Below are 17138 nucleotides of genomic sequence, written 5' to 3'. Positions count from 1 at the left end.
CTGTGAGACTAACTCTGGGAAGTAATTTCACATCACTGGGGCTTCACACTAGCTTTCACATCACTTGGGTATCATACCAACTCCACTATAATTGTAAGCGAGGAATTTACAGCATACAAACAGACCACTAAACTCAACAGGTCTATTCCGGTGTTTATACTCACACAAGCCTTCCTCCTGTCTTATATCATTGAACCTATCATCATGTCCTTCTGTTCCTCTCTCCCTCCTTATGTTTATCTAGTTTTCCCTTAAATGCATCTGTGTCATTTACGTCAACAATTTCATATGGCATTTCACTTGGCAGCATGTCCCATATTCTCTGAATTCTGAATTCCCTGAACCAAGCAATTCTAAATTTTAATTATAATTTTAATTGTTTAGAGGTTTTTATCATAAACTTTTAACAAAATGAGCATTTCCTCAGTGACCCATGAAAATAATCCTTTATCAGCAGGATGCTGGTTAATAGGTAAATATGTTCTCAATAATCTGACAGTGGTAGTAGCTTGCAGTGTTCTTCTGGATTGCTAAATCATGTAATTCTAAAATGGGTACCAGTATCAAATGGATATTTGCAGTACAACTAAAGCATTTGTGACCATTAATGATTTAGATCTGTGTCACAACAGTGCAGTCTATCTGGACATTATCTGCATTCAGTCAGTCACTGTGGAACTCACTTCTTACAGTAACAGGTCACTTCACCATATAGATCCAACAAAAGGATAGTCCTTCAATTTTGGTAACGTGAGATGTGTAGTTTCTCTGGAAGAAGTGACTAACTGTTGTAACAGCTCACTGAGTTAGTCAGGTACACATCATCATATCTGGATTTGTGCCTGTTGAGTTCCTCAGCTTTTGATTAAACTGGTCAGAACATCTCACTTGGATAAATTTGAACAGAATAAAACAGAATCAAGGGATGCTGGGATAATGCAGGAAGGTATAGCTGGAATAGGAGATCAGCCACAATCTAATTGAATAACTTGAAGGGGCCAAATATCTTACTCCGTTCTTACATTCTTATGCCTTTTCTGTTCAGAAACAATAACAGCATATCTATGATATATGCACCATGTGAACAACCCATTGTGTACAGTAACCTACCATTAAAAGCTTGGGGGGGGAGGTGGAATTTGGTCCTGAGTGGCCTTGATTGTCTCAGAGAATAATCCATAGGCAACAGAAAAGAAGGTCAGTTGGGTGTAAAATGGGTTGTGGAGTTACAAGCACACCTACACAAGGATGATTTCACTCCCTCCATAATTGTTTTTTTATCAACCTTGGGTATATCCAAACATTTCCATTCAAAACTTTCTCTATATATCTTGTCTTCAGGGATTGACCATTAAACCACTTGTTAAATGGCTGAAGGTGAAGCGGAGTGACCATCACAAGCCAACACTTAATGAAGAGTTGCATGAACGTGTAGGTATACAGAACCTAATCGGTTTTCTTCCAGGAACCGACCGTTTTGTTGATGTGAATTCAATTTGTCACCCATTAATTTCCTCTGTTGTGACATTTTCTCACACTCTCACTGACATCCAGCCTACCAAGCAGAATTTTGTTCTGGAGTTAGGAGTTAAGCTTGAATCTGGGTCCTAAACATATACTGTGTCAGAAATATTCACCTGACTTAATTTTCAAAGCACTGGGTAATGAATGGCCAGGGAGCACACTTTCCGATTAAGGATGGTGGGTGAGCTCCTGATTTTTTCTTTGCAAAAATATACTTTATTCATAAAATATCTAAAAGAACATTACAAAACATTTTAAAATGACCATTACAGAAAGTGCAATGATATTCAAATTTTCTACATGGATCATGTTGCACTCTGAGGTGCTTCAATACAGTTGTGATGCATGCAATATTCCCTGTATACATTCAATGCAAGCCACAGAACCTGTAGCATTCTGTATTGATGTGGAAATGCCGGTGTTGGACTGGGGTAAACACAGTAAGAAGTCTCACAACACCATGTTAAAGTCCAACAGGTTTATTGGCTTTTGCTACCAAATAAACCTGTTGGACTTTAACCTGCTGTTGTGAGACTTCTCACTGCATTCTGTGTTTCCAGTCCCTCGGTGCACTATGGCTGAAAAACATTTCGAAAATGATATTTCCCCTTTGCAGCGGCTACCCCATTGCTTTGGTGCATTCCTTCAGCATGTGTGATAATAAAGGATGTTGTCTGTTCTCCAACATGGTTGCATGGTTAATAAAGAGTGCAACAAGGAAGTTGCAGTAGATTTGAAGCAGTTTGATAATCATGAATACTATATTGCCAAAAATCAGACAACAGGAGGAGAATCCAAACTCTGGAGTCTCGCCCTCCACAATAAGCACAAAATTTCAGTCATGTTTTTAATTGGGATTTGGTCACTTCCTTTGCTTTCCTTTCCCTCTAGGGTATCCCCAGTCTGGCACCACTGATAGAAGACTTTGCAGCAGCGATTGCAGTATTGTAATTTTGTATTTATCAACAGTGACGTCAGTTCAGCTTTACTAGCTGAAGAGAATCCTGGACACCCAGATAATGGAGGCCAAATAGTTAATTACCTACTTGGATATATTAGTTGAAATCGAAAAAACTAAGTTTTTCCATTTTTGCTGTTAAACATTGGGCTGGATTTTCCAGCTGCGCTCACGCCAAGGCCAGGAAATCCCACCTAATGTAAACAGGCCTTTGCACGGTTTGCGTCCTGCCTGCTACAATTCCCATGACGGGCAGGATGGGATATTCCACCCGATGTGCCTTCTCTGTCACTATGGAAACAGACTTAACTAAAGGTTGCCTTGGCATCTCATGTTTCTTTAATGTTACTTATCTACATTTTGTTTATAATGCGTTTACAACAGGATTATTGGCAATTAAGACTGTTGCTTCAGAGTGTAGCGACTGTATCTTGCTTCTATGGTGATCCTGTGTATACTTTAAACAGTTGACACTTGGCTTTTATGGGAATCATCGACATTTGTGGCCATTTATTCATCAGCAGCAAGTCGTTCTTAGGAATCTGACACCACTTTTTGCTTCTTATTTTCAAAGGCTTTTGACCACATTCTGGCAGCTGTAGAAGATATTGTAGGTCACCATGGTTACCATTATTGGAGAGACAAGTGAGTAACAAACTAAACAATTTATTTACATGAATTTCTATTCAGTCAGTTCAAGGAAGGAAAAGTGGCTGTATGAAAGCTTTCAAATTATACTTCATATAAATCATAATTTACCATAAATTACTCTTTTGTGGAGATGTCTTGTAGAATGATAGTGCACAGAACTGCCTTGTTCAGTATTTTCATTGTACCATCATTCATTTGCTGAGTTGGATTTCTCAGATAACTATCTTTTTGCTTATGTTTTCTATGTAAAGATCTGTAATGTGAAATTTCTGGAACTAAATCTTTCCTTATTCTGAATTGCAATGATTCCACAACTAAATGTAGAATTTAGCTATTTATGTATCTTTGTGTTTAAGAAATAAGCACTTTTTAATTTTTTTTAAATTAATATTACCATTGATGTGCAATTTTTTTGATTTAGGGTAAAAACATTTCTCCTAAGAAAAGTAGAGAAAATGCTTCCTTTGTTAAAGTTTTCACAGTCTCCCAAGCCCTTCAAAGCAAGTTAATTGTTTTTGAACTATACTAACTGACTTTCCTGTCACTTGTCTCCTTTCAGAAGGAAAGATGTAAATGTGTTGGGAGCAATTCAGAGGAAGGTTTATTAGACAAATTCCAGGCAAGTTGTCGTATCAGGAAATGTTGCAGAGATTAGGTTTACATCCATTAGAATTTGGAAGAGTAAAAGGCGACTTGATCGAAACCTTTAAAATCCTAAGGGGCGTTGACAGGGTGGATGTGGAGAGAATGTTTTCTCCTGTTGGAGAATCTAGAATAGGGGTCACCGTTTAAAAATAAGGGGTTGCTCATTAAGACGGAAGTAAGGAGAAATGTTTTCTCTTAGAGGGTTGTGTGTCTCGAGTTTTCTTCCTCAAGAGGTGGTGGAAATAGAGAGGGCGATTCTCCCATTCGGACCCACGCACATCTCCCACAGCCAGAAAACAGACGCAGTTTGGGACTGCGCTGAAAACTGATGAGAAGGGAGTTAATTAATTTAAATCTTTTTAAAATGTATTTTAGCTGTGATTATCGGGCCTGGCATGGAATTCTCCGGGCCTGATAGCATCTCCCACCTCGCCAGTGTATTTCACTCTGGTGGGGTTTAGAGTAGTGGGAGATCCTGCCAGAGTGAAGTGAGGAGGCAAACAGGCCCTCTGGGGGGGTCGGGTGGTGGTGGGGTAGTGCCCCCTGTGCATGGGCACTTTGCCAGTGCTAGCCTGTGCCCCAAGGGGCAAAGTACCAATGTCCATGGGGCACCTTGGCACTGCCCACTGGGCATTGGGCAATGCCAAGGGGCCCGGGGCCAAATATGGATGAGACTGGAGGCAATCTGTTGGAGTGGATTGGGGGATTGGGGGGGGGGGGGGTGGGAGTGGCGGGGGGGTGGGGGGGGGGGGGTGGGGTGCGGTGGGGAGGGGTGGGTCCCACTACCACTCTGCATTGGGATCAGTCAGAGCTGGAGGGAGACCAGCGATTGGGGGGAGGGGGTCTGCCTCCCGGGGGTCAGCGGGGGATGACGGGATCACCACTGCTGGGTGAGTGGGGGTAGGGCTGAATATCAGGGCACACCTGGATGGGGGCATGGTCGGGGCTGGTCTGGGAAAGCTTGTGGGGGCTACGATCAGGCTGTGGAGGGGGGTGCTGGCCAGCAAATGGAAGATTGACAGATCGGGGCAACTGTGCACGTGCAGAGTTCCAGAGCTGTCAGACTCCAGCGTGAATAGACCCTGCCCCCAAGCTTTTAATGAGATTCACAGTTGTGACCTCTGCATTGCACAGAGTGGGGAGATTCGGGTCTGAAGTTGAACGGAAGAGACAGTCAGGATTTAGACCAATTTTCTCACCAATTCAGCACTTTGGGAGAATCACCCCCAGAGCCTTTGAATATTATTAAGGCAGAATTGTGGGGTCATATTAACCATGATCTGATTGAATAGCGAAGCAGGCTTGAGGCACCAAATAGCCTACTGCTAATTCGAATCTTCATAATGTAGTCAAATATTGGCTGGGAATTTCTGTCCCGACAGAGGGCTGTGGCAGGTTCCGCCACTGGAGATTCAGCGGCCCAGCAAAAAGTCCATTGACTTTGGATGGGAGTGGGTAATCCTGGCAGTGGGCGGGGCAGGAAAATCCCACCATTTGTTGTAACTTAGGGAAAAATTCCTTTGAGAAAATTTCTATCCGTTGCAGGGGTGGAGGATGGGGGCAACGATGAAAAGGAATTTTTTGTAAGAGACAATTATTCCAGGGCAGACACATTTGTGAAAGAAGCAAAAATGGCCCAGGAATGCAGAGAAAATTCTTGGATTGGGAGTCATAAATGGCCATATTTGAATCTGCTTCTTTAAGGAAGGTAACTCTTGTCAGCTAATCACTGAGCAGTTGGACCAAACCCCTGGTGAAGCTGAGGTCTTTCATTTGGAGAAGGAGTATCATTTAACTCACCATCTTACAGCCAAACTTCTTGACTAGCTATGGAATATTGCCAGTGGTAAAATCTGAAGTGGAAACTAATTTGAAGCCTATCCAATGTTTTCAATAGGACATGGGCTTGTGGTGGTTGAGAAGCTGCCAAGGAGAGAAAATGAGGCCAACACGTTTTTTTCATTTTGGTTGAGATTTGCTGTCTTGTGTGGTCATAAAAGATGCCTTGACACTTCTCAAAGTACAGAAAGGGAGTCCTCCCAGTGTCTTGGCCAACACTCATCTCTGAACCAACATCATTAAAACAGATCATCTGGTCATTATTATGTGTGTGAGTTTGCTATGCACAAATTGCCTCTTGTGTTTCTTACATTAAAAGAGTGACTACACTTCAAAAGTACTTCATTGGCTGTAAACCATTTTAGGATGTCATGGGTTATGAAAAGCACTATATAAATGTATGTTTTAGTTCTATATTGTGCATGTGTCTGCAGAAAGACTGAACATTTCTACAGACAAAAAAATCGTTAGAACCCAGTAGCTATAGAGTAAAAGGTTAACATCAGAAGCACATTGTGCTGATGTAATGGTGACTTAACATCACATGATGGAGTAATAGGGATCTGGAGGAAGGAGAAGTTCCAACATCATGCAGCAGTCTTAATATGTTTATAGAATTTGTAAATAAAGAGTTATGATCTTAGCAATCTATAGTCATAAGCAGCTTACATGGGGAATGTAGACAAGCCACAAAGAACCCCATCTAGCCCCTAAATACACAACAAAACTTGGTGGCAGTGGACAGTGAATAAAAGACCAAGTAAACATTCCAAGAAGCAGCTACAGACTCAGTCTTGGCACTATCAATGGAAAAAGAAGTGTTTACTTATGTGGAGAAAATGATGGAAAGATAAGGATATTGGCACACAACTGCTAAAAGCCGATTCCACAGGGTGGATATTATCAAAGGGAAAGAAATAGTATAAATGTAGAACATTAACTGGGGGGAGAAAAGGAACGGGGAAGCAGCTAACATCAGAGCTGTAGCAGTTGAGAAAATCTTGAGAGATTGTACCATGGGAGTCCTCAGAGACCAGCCAGGCGCTGGGGCATATGGCAGAAGAGGAGAGTGGAGGGAAAAATTCATGATCAAAGATTGGGGTTGGGGGCAAGGGATGGGTGCTGGGCAGTGATCTATCTTATTAGGGTGGAAGGAATAAGAGAGAAGAGGTGAGGGAAGCCACTTCTGAAACATACCCACCCTGAAGTTGAGATTCTGGCCTGAAGAGCCTCTATGTTTTGGAAATGACCTGGCACTGATCTGGAGAACCTTGTGGGGATGGGGGCTCCATCAGTGATCTAATGAATCACCGTGTAATTGGTAATATTGAGCTGTATCATCAACAATCTCACTCTTGCCTGCCAGATTACTGACTCACTTAGCTATTAACATTCCTTAGCTTTGACAAATAAGCCAATTATGCAATGGAGTGTTTATGTGGCACTGATTAGTGGTCAACAGCTGACTCTTTGTGTGCTGAACTCACCATTATGTCAATCCCAAGGGTTGCCTCCAGCATTTGCTGCAAGTGTGAGCAGATACACAACATCCCTGATGCAGGACAAAGGTCTCAAAGCTCAGCAGGTTGTCCTGCTCCAGCAGGCCTTGTTGCATGGCATCGTCACAGGATGCACTCCCCCTTGACAGAGTTGTGCACAGGGCCTTATGGATAACCATGGGGCAACTCCCTGCATCTTTCACAAAAACCTAGAGCTCAGGAGGGTCTCCAAAGCTGATGTCAGTGGAAGCATAGAATCCCTACAGAAGAAGGCCATTCATCCCAACTGTCAGACAGAGCACCCTACCCATTTTACCCAAGCCCATGTCCTGCCCTATTCCTATAACCCCACACACTTATCCCACTAACCCCCCCCCAACCTACACATCTTTGGACTAGAGGAAACCCATGCCTGTATAGGGAGAATATGCAAACTCCACACAAACAGTCGCTCAAGACCTGGAATTGAACCTGGGTCCCTGGCGCTGTGAGGCAGCAGTGCTAACCACTGTATTACTGTGCTGCCCGTATAGGGTGAAGAGGGTCCTGCATGGATCTTGTCCATTCGGGGCGAGTTCCTTGGAGTGGAACTAAGTGTGATGGCCAACACAGTAGTTAGGGACCATGGAAAGGATGCAGTTTGGGATGGCAGGGCAATGGGTCAGGCCATGGAGTCAACTGCATAATGTTTGCCTTTTCTCTTTCTTCTACAGTAGTGAGTACAGCAAGGGAGAGATGGAGCCAGAACTGGCTGAGATCCTTCTCACCTTAAGGCTATGAAGGTGCCAAAGTCTGCCTCTCTGGAAGAAGCAGCAGAGCCCTGAGAAGGAAGGGATGGCAATGCCTGTTCCGCAGCAGAGGGGGAACCCTTGAGAGCAGCTGCTAGGAGATGCCATGTTCAGGCCTGGATTTACAGAAGGTGCCTAACTTTCCTGGACCTGAGTAAGAACCGGTGTCAGAGGTGACTCCACATGTCAAGCAACATGGTCAGTCTCCTGTGCCACCTGGTCCAGGAGTTGACACCACATGGACCTGGTGGATACTCACTGCCCGTTACCCTGAAAGTGACAGCCACCTTGAACTTTTTGTGAGTGGCTCCTTTCAGGGCTCCACTGGCAACCTTTAGGGCATCTCACAAGCCTCTGCACTTAAGTACATTAGAGAGGTTATAGATGCTCTTTTCACGAGGACTAACAGCTTCGTAAATTTTAACCAGGACCAGACTAGCCAGAGACCAAGGGCCTTGGGATTCTCCCAGATTGCTGGCTTCTCACAATTGCAGGGAGACTTTGAGTGCACATACGTGGCTCTCCGATCCTCTACGCATCAGGGAGTCTCGTTTATTAACTTTCACTCCATTAACATTCAGCTCATCTGTGACCATACAAACTGCATCCTCTAGGTATGCACTAGATTCTCAGGAAGCATCCACGCCAAATTCATCACTGGCTGCTCAGAGATGCCCAAGGTAGTTGAGGGAGCACAGCATGTACAAGGACTGGTTCATAAGAACATAAGAACATAAGAAATAGGAGCAGGAGTAGGCCATCTGGCCCTTCGAGCCTGCCCCGCCATTCAATAAGATCATGGCTGATCTGTCGTGGCTCAGTTCCACATTCCCGCCCTCTCCCCATAACCCTTAATCCCCTCTCTTATCAAAAACCCATCTACCCGCGTCTTAAAAATATTTAGTGAGGTAGCCTCCACCACTTCAACGGGCAGAGAATTCCAGAGATTCACCACCCTTTGAGTGAAGAAGTTCTTCCTCAACTCCATTCTAAACCACCCCCCCTTTGTCTTGAGGCTGTGCCCCCTAGACCTACTGTCCTTTCTGAGCGGGAAGAGTCTCTCCACCTCTATCCTATCCATTCCATTCATCATCTTCTACGTCTCAATGAGATCTCCCCTCATTCTTCTAAACTCTAACAAGTACAAGCCTAGTTTATTCAGCCTCTCCTCATAGCTCAACCCCCTCAACTCCGGCATCAGCCTAGTAAACCTCCTCTGCACTCCCTCCAAGGCCAAAATATCCTTGCGTAAGTACGGCGCCCAAAACTGCACACAGTACTCCAGCTGCGGCCTCACCAATGCCCTATACAGCCGCAGCAAGACCTCCCTACTTTTATATTCAATCCCCCTCGCTATGAAGGCCAGCACCCCATTTGCCTTCCTGACCACCTGCTGCACCTGCAAGCTGGGTTCCTCAGGGTTAAGGGGTACGTCCTAAGGACATGGCTGACAAACATGTATGAAGACCACAGAGTGCAATAGAGACCCAATATAACAAGACACTTGCAGCCATTAGTTCTTTGGCTGAGCATGTTATTGGATATTGAAGATGAAGTTTGGTGCCTGGACCAGTTAGATGGAGCCCTGCAATACATGCCCCACTCATTTCGCACATCATGGTCATCTGTACTCTCCACAGTTTGGCGCTTCAATGGAATGAGGAGCTGGCCAAGGACAAGATGGATGAGCAGCACATCTCCTCTGATGAGGAGGATGTTGAGGTGACCGATAATGAGAAGTCCCTGGAAGGTGCAGAGGGAGACCATCGTGCAGTGGTGAGGACCAGAAGGGAGAGGAGAGCTCGAGATACCTTAAAAACCTCACACTTCACTGATGACCAGAATTATGGTGACCACCAGATTCCCATCATGGGAGATAGGTCCTCATTCTCCACAGCCAGCTGGAGGGCTCTCTCCGCAAATGGCAAGATGATTTTGAGCTTGGCTATTCTTCTGTCCATTTGTGCTCTCTCCCTTTTATTGGAACCAGCTTGTCCTGTAAGAGAACAAGTGAGGAGAGTGTATGCAGGCCATGTGCCAGGTCAGATGGTAAGGGTGCCTGACGTGTGGCTAGTGGCTAGGAGCGCATTGTGAAGAGGAAAGGAATCGATAGGAGATGAGAAAGTAAGTGGGAGGGTGAGTGGTAGCGGTCCTTCAGGTGGCAGTGAGTGAGCTCCCGGTGGAAGTGCAATGGGTGTGTGAGCGAGTGAATGGAGATTGATGAGAAGAGTGGCTTACCCTGGCTGAGCAAAGATCATTCACCCTTTCCTGCACAGACTCTCATCCTCTTGTACATGGAGCTCGCGCTAACCAGTGCTGCCATTGCCTCTCATGTGAGTTTGGTGACCATACTGAGGGCCTCCTCCTTATCTGAGAGCACAAGATGTGACGCCTCTCCTCAGCAGAGTCAAGCATTTGGGTCAGGGCTCCCTCTGAGATTCTTGGAGCAGCCTTCCTTGCAGTCACTCTCCACGCAGGACATGGAACAAGTTCTGAGGAGATGTTTAAGTGGAATAATTGAAGCACTCAGCTAATGGTGGGATGGGTGAATCAGGTTTCACCCGCCACAGAGGAGGCGTGAAACTCTTGCAAAAAATGTTTTCTTCTAAATTGCTAGAAATACAGCGGGGAATCCCACTAGTGCCACCAGTGTGCTACACTTGCTTTTCTTGTCTGAGTTGACACTTAGCCAAAAAAATCAGAAAATTTCATGGTCTCAGAGAATAAAGGGACATAGGGAGCTGATGGGAAATCGAGTTCAAGCCAAAGATCAGTGATGTTCATATTGAATGTTGGAGCAAGCTCAATGGGCCAGGTGGCCTATTTCTGCTCCTATGTTTTATATTCTCTTGTTCTATAAGGATGTGAGTGATCTTTGCCAGATTACTGCAAAATGGCCAGGGGAGGAATGAAAATCTGTCCTCTTGCTCAGCAGTTCATTTTGCCTATCAGCTTTCTTAAGATTCTTATTAAATATGTATGAGAATATATTGCATTTAAAGAGAGTACTGCAATATTTATATCTCGGTTATAGCCATTTGGTGGATTAGTTATTTGTACTTTGTCCCTCCAGCTTTTAAGTTCTGCTACATTTCTTCAAACTATATTACAGAATTATTATATAGCAAAGTACAAAAGGGCATAATAGCTTTAACCAAGAATAAATTACTTTAAAACAGGAAAACCAACAATTCTAGAAATTACTGTTAATATTTTCATGTTTATTCTTTCATCTGTTATTTTTCTTCCATCTGTTATTATTCTTTCATCTGTTATTTTAACACAGGCTTCAATCATTTATTTTAGATAAGTTAACTGATCTACTAAAGTAACAGAGAGCAATTATAATAATTCAATGAGCATTTTCATTAATAATACCAACAGTAATCTAAATAATTCCTAACACACTATCACAATATACAATTACTTTCAGTATTTGTGTATTGTAACTTTATGAAGATTCATCCAGCCTTAATAAATCATAATGTCGTGTTACACATCAAATTGCATTAGGGATTACATATCCCCTGTGCCTATCTAAATGTATTACAGAGTCACATGTTGTGCAGTTTTATTAAAATAGTTCAAAAATAGCTTGTATTGAGGTGGCACCTTTAACCTAATGAATGATCCCTGGGTGCTTCGCAGGGAGCTGAAAACATGGTTGTCAATTGTGGAGTGATTAAAAGCGGGGATGCTCAAGCTCAGAATTGGAGGGCAGAAACCTCAATGGGTTACAGAGCTGGCAGCGGTGACAGAGATTGGGAGGGACAGGTCATGGAAGAATGTGAAAACAATCTTGAGAGTTTTAATATTGGGCTATTATTTAATTGGAGCTTATTAACAGTTTCTGCGAGCATTGGGTCATCACAGATTAGTGTGAATAGGCTCGAAGGCACACGAGCTGGGTCTTATAAAAAGTTAAGTTGAGGAGGGCTGAGGATTGATAAGAGAGAATCTGGAGAAAGTTGTCAGTTCAAGGCTAGAACAAGGTGAAATTGAAGCAAGACCTATCTCCCATGATGGGGACCTGGTGGTCACCATCATCCTGGTCATCAGTGAAGTGTGAGGTTATCAGGATGTCCCGAGCTTTCCTCCCCTCTCTGGCCCTCAGCACTGCATGATGGGGCCTCCAAAAGTATCCTCCTCTCTGTCCCCTATAGGCACATGCTCTAGGGTTGCCAGAAACTGATTTTGTGGCTGCACTACATGTTATCATCAATGTGTAGAAATTCAAAGCTTCAATAAATCTCATTGAACAGTACATGCACTTATGTTCTTGTTGTTTAGCATTTTATAGGATATAAAATCCCTCCTGGTGGTAATCCACATCGGGTGGGGGGGTGCGATTCTCCCATAAAAATTCTGTCAATTTTGTGTGAAAACTAGAGTAAACCACACTTTTTTCAGTGGGAATTCAGAGAAGAATCTCTCACACTCTGTGCGCAAGAGAGTGCACCAGTGTAAATCGTGTGAAACATCTGTCAGCCTATTCCTGCTGGAGAGGTTGGCAGCATATGCTGAGTGGGTCACTGCGCATACGCCAGTCTATCAGTGCTGAGATCAGTACAGGTGCCGTAGCCCCGCACTGCTGACCCCCCAGTTGTTGGCCAACTCTATTGCTGGCCTCCCTCCCTCTGCTCACAATCCTAAAGTGCAGAGTTGCAGTGGGACCCCCCCCCACCTCCAATGATTGCTTCCTCTGACCCTGCCCCATGAGACCCCAGTCCTTCGACACTGCTTCATGCCCGATGGGCAGTGTCAAGGCACCCCCTAGGCATTGGCACTTTGCCCCTTGGGCAGTGCCAATGTGCCCAGGCTGGTACTGCCAGGGTGCTTATGCCTGGGGAACCCCCAAATCCCACTGCTTGACCCCCTGAGAGGCCTCCATTGCTCCTCATCACTCCAGCAGGGTTGGGCCGTCAGCTCCCCGAAAGTAGGGAGCCTCTGTAAACACCACTGCAGTGAAACGTGCCTGGCAGTGGGGGAGGGAGGCTATGATATTTAAATTAGATTTGCATGCTCTTTTGCATAACTAATACAGCTCCATGCCTATTTCCGGTGCTCGGGGCTGGATGCCTAGCACGGATCACGCTAATTCGGCCCCACTGAAATCTCCCAGTCTGCTGTGCTAATTTTTTGGCAATGGGAGGATTGTCTCCCCCCCCCGCCCGCCCGCCCTCCTCCTCCGGTAAGGGGAGTCTATTATGAGCCTCTCTCCTTCACTATCTGATGCTGCTACATATCTGGTGTGATTTTTATTCGCTACCTGCACTCCAGCAGAGGGGCTGAGATTCAAACAGGATAGAGAGGGGCTGATGATGATTTGTTAATTACAGTGAGTGCAGCTGCTGATTGCCTGGCAGCTAAGCACCACAGAAGTGGTGATAATCAGACAGGTACAACTGCTGAGAAATCACTTAGAGTTTAATAGATCAGGTTCAGTTGAGGACAATATGTAATCACTTTGGTTCAATATTAGAATTTTCTAGAATTTGCTTCTAATGTATTCTGCAACATGCTGATAAATTAATTCAATCAAATTTTCAATCAGTTGACAATAATCTTGGTTAAATTCCACATTCCAAAACATTACATTTCAAAAGAGGCCTCATGTTAATTTTAAAGGAACCTGATTGCCTGAATCTGGGAAGGACAACATTAGTCTAATAGTTTGTGTTCTTGAATCTGAAAGCAGATTGAGGGACATGAGTCATTCCCCCCTCACTGGAAATGTGTGTAATCTGCCCAGATCAGAGTTCAGTTCCTCCCTGCTTCTCCTGTTTGTCTGTCCTCATTGTGAATAATGTCTCACTTAGTGCTCTTCTACAAACTCATTAATCATGTACCGCTTGTGGTGCCTCTGCTATCTGCATCCACCAGTCAGCTTAAACTGCAGCCTCTGCCACAATAAGAACTCTAGTTTGTTATTTCCCTCAACAGGACTTCTGCAATGTAGAATCAAACATCACAGAGGGAGACCATTCAACCCATCATTCCTGTGCTGACTCTTGGATAGAGCTGTCCAATTGGTCTCATTTTCTTGCTGTTTATTCATGTCCTTGCAGTTTTTTCTCTTTCAAGTATTTATCCAATTCTTTTCTGAAAGATACTACTGAATCTTTTTTCACCAGCCTTTCACACCCTGCATCCAGATCATCATAACTTGTTGCATTCAAAAAACAATCCCCTCATTTCCCTTTTTGCCAATACCCTTAAATCTGTGTCCTTCCTGACCATTCTGCAAGTGGAACCAGTTTCTTTGTAACTATTCTGTCAAACCCTTCATAATTTTGAAGACCTCTATTATATAACCTGTTCTCAGTGAAGATTGTGGCAGTGACCGTCAATCTGCAGCTACCCAAGTGGTCAGGTGAGCTACAGTGGATGTCACCAGACCTTTGAAACAAGGATGACATCAAGCCTAGCCTGGCCAGTCTTTCAAATGAGACCTTTTATACTGGGTCTGTTCAATTGGGTGTAAAAGAACCCATGGCAGTATTTTGAAGCTCTCCCTGTGTTAAGCTCTCGAGTTCAATATTGGTTTTAGTTCTCAATCAATATCACTTAAAATAAAACAGATTGTCGGATCATTATCACATTACTGTTTGTGGGAGTTTTTGTGTGCAAATTGGCTGCCACATTACAACAGCGAATACACTTCAAAATCTAATACATAGAGTGTGCCAAAGTGTTTTACAGCCAAAGACCATAAAATGTGCTAAATAAATGCAAGTTGTTCTTTACATCATAAAAATGGGCAATCATTCACTTGTTGCTCCTCACAGTTATTCTTCAACTTGGTAAAGGAAGAAAAGAAAAAGGTGTCTCTACTTTGGGAGGGAGCAAATCCTCCAGAACTGTTCTGGAGTCTCATAGCATTCAAGATTGATAACCATTGCAAGCTAGGAGAAATATTGAAGCAGCATGATTTCTTTCATTTTCTTCAAGTAGGAGTCAACCAGAGGATTATGAGCCAGGTTGCTTTTCAATTCACGGAATCATAAAATCCCTAAAGTGCAGAGACAGGCCATTTGGCCCGCCGAGCTGCACTGACCCAGGTTCTATCCCGTAACCTCATATATTTACCTGTAAAATCCCCCTGACACATATTAAGGGACGAATTAGCATGGCTAATCCCCATAACCTGCACATTTTGGGACTGTGGGAGGAAACCGGAGCACCTGAAGGAAACCCACACAGAAACGGGGAGAACATGCAAACTTCACAGTCACTCGAGGCCAGAGTTGAATCCAGGTCCCTGTCGCTGAGAGGCAGAGATGCTAACCACTATGCCATCATGCCACTCAAATTGGTGCTGGAAGGTGCTGTGAGGTTTAGTCAAGGAGCATGAGAATGTGGTTGGTTGGAGTTTGGAGGTGATGCAATAAGACCTCCAGTTGGCAACTGTAATCATCCCTAAAAATACAACCGGGCTGGCCAGGTTTTGGAATTGGCAACCAGCCATGCTTCCTGGTCTGACTGCCTGTCAATCCTACCACCTCAGGGAACAACAGGGTGTGTAAATTGATTTTGATTTGATATATTATTGTCATATCTATTAGTATACAGTGAGAAATATTGTTTCTTGCACACTATACAGCCAAAACATACCATACATAGAGAAAAAAAGGAGAGGATGCAGAATATAGACACAGAGTGTAGAGAAAGACCAACTTAGTAAGAGGTAGGTTAATTCAATAACCTGATGGCAGCAGGAAGGAAGCTGTTGAGTCGGTACGTGACCTCAGGCTTTTTCCTGACGGAAGAAGGTAGAAGAGAGTGTATCTGGGATGCGTGGGCTCCTTGACTATGGTGGCTGCTTTTCCAAGGCAGTGGGAAGTGTAGACAGAATCAATGGATGGGGGGCTGGTTTGTATGATGGACTGGGATTTGTTCACGACCCCAAATAGTTTCTTGCATTCTTGGACAGAGCAGGAGCCATACCAAGTTGTGATACAACCAGAAAGCATGCTTTCTATGTGTAGAAATTAGTGAAAGTTCTACCAGTCATGCCAAATTTCCTTAGCCTTCTGAGAAAGTAGAGGCGTTGATGGGCTTTCATAACTGTAACATTAGCATGGAGGGACCAGGACAGGTTATTGGTGATCTGGACACCTAGAAACTTACAGCTTTTGACCATTTCCACTTCATCTCCATTGAGGTAGATGGGGCATGTCCTCCATTACACTTCCTGAAGTCGATGACTATCTCCTTCGTTTTGCTGACGTTGAGGGAGAGATTATTGTCATCGCACTACATTCTCTATTTCCTTTCTGTACTCCATCTCATCATTGAGATCCAACACACTACAGTAGTGTCATTGGCAACTTGAAAATCGAGTTGGAGGAGTGTATAAGGAGTATAATAAGAGGCTGAGGACACTGCACAATCTTCCCCCAAATTATTGTCAAAGGTTTTCCCACAGCACGTTTATATGCAGGGCGCAATAAAGAAAATGCTAGAAATGCCCAGTAGGCCAGGCAGCGCCTGTGGGGAGAAATGTGGCCAGGATTTTACCAGCCCTCTGGAGATTGGTTAGGAGATGAGATGACTGTTACAATAGCAGGATAAAGCATCAAGAAGAACGCCTGACATCTTCAAGTGGCCACAGGATGTTCTGAAAGGTTGGAATGAAAACAGCTAGGCTGCCACTTAGCCCTATTAACTGGTCTATCGATGCCATGTTATGCCCCTGCAGGTATTTTAATGACACTGGGACAGCTCTCCTGCTGATCACCTGGTATATTGAGGTGGTCTCTCATTTGGGGTGAGGGTGGGGCAGGGGCTTCTTTTCTGGATTCTCAGTGACCCACCAAGAAAAGTCTCTACTGGTGAAACTGCCAAAACTGCTGAACTGCTGATTGGCCCGTTGGCAGGATCAGCAGCCCTGAGAGGCAGGTCCCTGTCCTTAATGGGATGGCACCCCTGGGGTGAAGGGATCTTAATTGACCTCTGTAGGTTAGATCCTCTCTGTGGTCCTGCTGTTTGTCCACATAGCTTTGGCCCAGCGGCAGGGCCCTCAGTATATCAGTAAAATTTCACCCAGAGCTAACGAACGAGATTCTCCAGCTTCCCAGCTTCGTGTTTCTTGGTGCTGGAAGATGGTGTGCTGTACGCTGGCAGTGGAATTCTCTAGTTCCAGCGCTGTCAATGGGATTTCCCATTGAAGGCACCCTACACCACCAGGAAACCTGCAAGCAGGGGTGCACTGCCGGCGAGACCAGAGAATCC

The 17138-nt window shown here is 44.3% G+C and overlaps 1 protein-coding gene across 1 annotated transcript in view; it reads left to right on the top strand.

The window, feature by feature from the left end:
- LOC145341982 (sodium/hydrogen exchanger 5-like) overlaps positions 1-17138 on the top strand; it is a 230182-nt gene that overhangs the window by 141681 nt on the left and 71363 nt on the right. The window contains exons 8-9 of the mRNA XM_080187101.1: positions 1342-1431; positions 3057-3127. Of these exons, the coding sequence (XP_080043227.1) occupies positions 1342-1431; positions 3057-3127 (161 nt within the window). The remainder of the gene's footprint in view (positions 1-1341; positions 1432-3056; positions 3128-17138) is intronic.

Source organism: Carcharhinus amblyrhynchos, chromosome 4, assembly GCF_965287045.1.
Source record: "Carcharhinus amblyrhynchos chromosome 4, sCarAmb.v2.hapA, whole genome shotgun sequence".
NCBI lineage: Eukaryota > Metazoa > Chordata > Chondrichthyes > Carcharhiniformes > Carcharhinidae > Carcharhinus > Carcharhinus amblyrhynchos.
Note: the sequence above shows the minus strand (reverse complement) of the source record. Positions and strands in the feature narration are given on the sequence as shown.